The following is a 5,199-nucleotide window of genomic DNA, read 5'->3' on the forward strand; positions in this document are numbered from 1 at the left end:
GGGGGTATCTTTTGCACCCTTACGGCTAAACCTTCCTTTTGGGGCCATTTTACATTCCACCCCCTTCCTCCCCCCCAAAAAAACCCCCCAAACAAACTACAGTGCCCTCATCTCCTCCCTCTGCCTTGAAGTTTTGGGGCTCTGAGGTGCAGGGAGGGGGAAACACGGGCTGTGCAAGAGAGGGGGGGGGAGGGCAGGGCCCTTTCCAGCTCCCTCCTCACTCCCCTCCTGCCTTTCAGCGGGTAAAATAATAATGAGGAAGGGGAGGGTTAGGGAAGGGGGGGGGGGGGATGGCTGGAAGCAGAAGGAGGGGCGCTGTGGGGTGCTGCCCCCCTCTCCGCTTCCCCGGGGGGTGGGGGGGGGGGGTGCCGGGCAGAGGGTGGGGAGAAGTTTTTCTCCCCGCGCCATCCTGGCCGGGGCTGAGGAGTTTGCAAACAAGGAGGAGCAGCGAGTTACCTTCGGTGTCATTGGAGGAGGCTTTTTCCAAGGAGCTCATAAATACGGGGGAAGGCCGGGCAGGAGGCTGGGACTGCGCGGGGACCCCGGGGGCAGCGCAGCGGGTAGAGGCGGGGACCGGGCTGGGGTAGGGAGGGAGGGGGGGGGTGGGGGGAAGCGGGGCCGGGCTATGGCTGCGCTACTGAGCACCTACCCCTGGCCGGAGCGGCTGGAAGGGGACGCTGCCGAGGGGGTACAGCCGGCCGGTCCCCCCCCTCGTTGTCCGACGGGGGAGAAAGGCTCCGAGAGCCGCATCCGCCGGCCCATGAACGCGTTTATGGTGTGGGCGAAGGACGAGAGGAAGCGGCTGGCGGTGCAAAACCCCGACCTGCACAACGCGGAGCTCAGCAAGATGCTCGGTGAGGAGCGGAGGGCTGCGGGGTTTGGGGTGCGGGGGGTTGGGGTGATGGGGAAGGGGGGGGGGGGTGGCTCTGGGCATCCATCCGCCCGGCTGTCTCCGGGTGCGTGCGGCCACCCCCGGGGGTACAAACACCTCTCCGGGTGCGAGGAGCCGGTAGCCCGGCGTGGGCACCCCTGCTCCCCACTTTGGGTATCAAACCCCAGCCCGGATGGGGACCCCGCCACTCCGCGGGGTGCAGGCGCTGCCCGGGTCTGGGAGCAGCACCCTGGAGTCCGTGCATCCTCCCTCCCCCGGGTCCGGCACGCCGCAGGGGGTGGGCACCCTTGTACCCACATGGCCACGCTTTGGGGGCACTCTGGGACAATCCGCGGGGGGTACCTTTCGAAGGGGGTCCGTACCCGAGGGAGCAAGAACTCATGTAGTCGGGGTGCACGCACCCCTCAGGGTGTGAAGCAGGGAGGTCTCCTGCACCCCGGGGGACCGGCATCCGTGTCTGCACCCTGCTACCCCTCAGGGCTAAACCCAGCTGGGGTACAACCCCATGGGCTGGCAGTGCTGGGGATCCCCACATGCAATGCAAGGAGGGACCCCCAGTTTTTCCCAGCCTGTCTTTGCTGCCCTACTTTGTCCCCAAACCGACTATCCCACCCCAATACTGCCTGGCTCCATGTGTGTGTGTGTCAGGGGGTGTGTGTCTCTTTCTGCTGTTTCTTTACGGGGGTCACAACCCATTTGTTTCCCACTCCCCCTGCACTCTTTCCCCCCAATCCCCATTTTCAAGAGGGCAAACAGCACAGGCAGCCAGAGAAGGAGCTGCCAGGATTGCAACACAGCTTCACCATCCAGCCTCTTTCCCAAAGTTTGTGTTTCCCTGGACACTTTTCTGGTGTTTTCTTTGGTGGTTTGGTTTTCTCCATGGGATCGCCACGCAGCATCTCGGCTTGTTAGTGTTCTTTCTGCTGTCTCTTTGGCAGTGGGACGGCATCAAGGGGTTTGGATCCGTATCTGTATCCTTCCCTACCCTGAGGAATAGCTGGGGATAGCCTCACAGCGTGATACAACCTCTTGGCCCCCAGGCCCTGCTTCACTGTCCGGTGTCTTGGGGGCATCTTGTGTATCCTGAACAGCAAGGTCCCAGCACCCAGGTCTCCATACGCCCCAGTGCGAGTCCTGGCAGAGCACGGGCTGGGACACATCCAGGGGCACCACGTCCTGACCAGCCAGGCACGGCTTCAGCCATCTCTGCTCAGCAGCAGCCGGGCTCTCCATCCCAGAGAGGCTTTGTAGGATCAGGCCTCAGAGCTGGGGGAATTTATTTGCCCTGATTTATTTGCTGTGGGGCTCAGCTACCCCTGAACACACCCTGTTTGGGGACTGAACATGAGAGCGGTCAGAGGACCTACAGCACCTATGACCCCCCCTCTTTGCCCTCCCAGCTGCCGTCGCGTCCCTCTGGGGGGTTTGCGGGCTGCGTCTTCCATGTGCTCTGGTTTGGATTGCTGGGAGCCCCAGCCTTGTCCCTGGGTTGTACCCCCCCAACAAGTACTCAGTAGCAGCTCCCTTCCCTGCCCTGGTAACTTCAGGCACTAAGGGGAGTTTGGTTCTCCGTTTCAGGCAAGTCCTGGAAAGCTCTGAGCCTCTCGCAGAAGCGACCGTACGTGGAGGAGGCCGAGCGGCTGCGGGTGAAGCACATGCAAGATTATCCCAACTACAAATACCGGCCCCGGCGGAAGAAGCAGGTCAAGAGGATCTGCAAGCGGGTGGACCCCGGGTTTTTGCTGAGCAGCCTGACACGGGACCAAAACACGGTGCCCGAGAAGCGGACCTGCAGCCGGGCCGGGGCGGAGAAAGAGGGGCCGGGTGAGTACCCCCCTCGCCCGGGGCTGCCGACTGTCCGGGGATACCGGGAGGCCGCCGGCAGCAGCAGCGGCAGCAGCACCAGTGTGGACACCTATCCCTACGGGCTGCCCACCCCTCCAGAGATGTCTCCGCTGGATGCCATAGACCCCGAGCAGAGCTTCTTCTCCTCACCCTGCCCCGATGAGCATCACCATTCCCACCTCGCTGGAGCCACCTACTCCCCAGAGTATGCGGGCAGCTCCCTCCCGTGCAACCACCACCCTCTCAGCCCCATGCCACAGCCCACCACCTGCATGATACCCCCGTCTTCCAGCTGCCCTCCCCTTCCTCCTCCTCCTCCTCCCAGCTACTACACGCCTGCCTTCCCTTCTCTGCACCCCCCCAGCCTCCATGCCCACCTGGGCCAGCTCTCCCCACCGCCTGACCACCACGGCTTTGACACCTTGGACCAGCTAAGCCAAGCTGAGCTCCTGGGGGAGATGGACCGCAACGAGTTTGACCAGTATCTCAACAACCCCGGCCACAGCGACCACCACGGTGGGGTCTTGGTCAATGGACACGTCCCAGCAGCTGGTGGCTCCCACACCTCTGAGACCAGCCTCATCTCCGTCCTTGCCGATGCCACGGCCACATACTACAATAACTACAGCGTCTCCTAGACCTCCCGTCTGGGGCTGCCTGGACCGGCCAAGGACAGACCCAACACAGTATTATGAGGTGTTGCCCCCTCCCAGGGACAACTCTTGCCACCCCTCAGGGTGACCAAGTCCCAACCGCGAGGGCTGTGGAGTGTCCTCAGTGGCGTAGGTAAAGGATTTCCATCATCAGCTCTCCACTGGTGCACAGCCTCTGGTGCCCTGCTCCAGATGGGGCTGGGGAGGGGGGATTTCCCAATGCCAGAGCCCTTTGGCCAAGTCCCTCTTCCAAAGCAGAGATGCTCCTGAGAGTGTGGGAAAGCTCCTTCCCCCCTCCCCTCATTTTGGGGCATCCCCAGCTTTGTTTTGGAGTCAGGAGGGCGGCAGCATCCCGCCAATGGCAGATCTGAAGTCCTGGCAGGGGCAAATCCCCCCGGAAGGGGAAAAGGCAGGGTTATTTTGGGGGGGAAAGGGAAGATTTTTGATAAAGGAGTGCATGGTCTGTGAGGGTGTGTTGCCCACCTCTTGGCTCCTGGCGCTGGCATTGCCGCTGCCTCCATGCCTAGCCTGACCTCACCGGTGGGGTTAAACCCCCCCATCCATCCCCCTGTCCCCAAACTGAGTTGGGGAAAGGTTGGGGGGATGGAATTGCACCAGGGATGCTGCCCTGGTGATGCGCAGGGGGAGGGGGGATGCAGGGAGGACATCCAGCCCTGAGGTTGCTCAGCCTGTGTGTTGAAAGGAGGGTGACATGAGGCCATGGAAAGGCAGGATTCAGCCAGCATCCCCCCCCGTGGCTTACCCACAGCAGAAGCGGGGGACAGGAGGAGTGTGGGGAGCTGGGAACGGGTCCTGGGACAAAGAGATGACGATGTAGCAGCCACGGGGTGTTGTTTCCTTTATACCAAACCCCCTTTGGAGGCGAATGCTTCGCGTCTCGAGCCGTAGCACCCAGCTCCGGCCTGTTATTGCTTGTAATAAAGCTGTACATTGATTTATTCCTTCCATTATTCCTCCCCTCGGATTTTTGTATTGCTCGAGTTCTCTTCCTTTTCATAAAGATGAAGCTTTATTTTAAATCAGTTATATGACATGATTAATCTTAGTGTTTACTCTATGGCACTTGGTAATGATTAGTTAGTAGCGTGGCTATGATTTCTCTGGTTTCAGTCCCAAATGTGTATTAATAATAATTGCAAATAATCCCTAAAAAAAGAAAAAAAAAAACCCAAACCCCACAAACCCCACAACTTCCCAGGTTTTTAAGCTAATACATTCCATCTTTTTGTATTTTTTTTTTTTTGGTGTGTGACTCCATGCATTTTGAATGAGTGTAGATACGAGTTTGCATAAAATATTTAATTTAAATTAGTATGGGTTTTTTTTATAGGATGATTGTTTTATGATTTCAATGGCTGCAGCTAGTCACAAAGTTTCCCAAGCAGAAACATTTTTTTAATTATATTTTCTCTTTTTTTTTTTTTTTTTGGGGGTTGGTATTTTCAGCCAAACTTTTCTACTTCCAATTTTTTTTTTAAATAATAATAATAATAAAAAAAAAGACCTGTGGTTATCTTTGCAAGCTGTGGATTGCTTTCTAACCAACTGACTTGAGGCATGGTGTGTGTCCCCCTCTGCTTCCCACCGTGTGCATCTTGTTGGTGGCCTTGATCCTGCCTTCTCCATCTCAGGAATAAAACCTTCTAAGGCCAGGTCCTATGTCGATACCACAGCAGAGGCAAAGCTTTTCCCTGAGCACAGATGATGCCCGATTATGTGTGTGCCAGCACCTGGCATGTGGGTTTTATTCACATTCAAGGTTGTCTTCTACTGTCCATGCCCATTTAA

The 5,199-nt window shown here is 58.0% G+C and overlaps 1 protein-coding gene across 1 annotated transcript; it reads left to right on the forward strand.

Moving 5' to 3' along the window:
• Positions 1–625: 625 nt before the first annotated feature.
• Positions 626–4,903, forward strand: SOX7 (SRY-box transcription factor 7; the record flags this gene model as incomplete). Its single annotated transcript, XM_084261921.1, has 2 exons — positions 626–854; positions 2,471–4,903. 2 exons carry the CDS (start codon positions 626–628, stop codon positions 3,373–3,375), a joined length of 1,134 nt encoding a protein of 377 aa, XP_084118047.1. The 3' UTR covers positions 3,376–4,903.
• Between the last annotated feature and the right edge of the window lie 296 nt (positions 4,904–5,199).

The sequence above is a fragment of the Gallinula chloropus genome, assembly GCF_964237585.1.
Source record: "Gallinula chloropus genome assembly, chromosome: 3".
Taxonomy (NCBI): Eukaryota; Metazoa; Chordata; class Aves; order Gruiformes; family Rallidae; genus Gallinula; species Gallinula chloropus.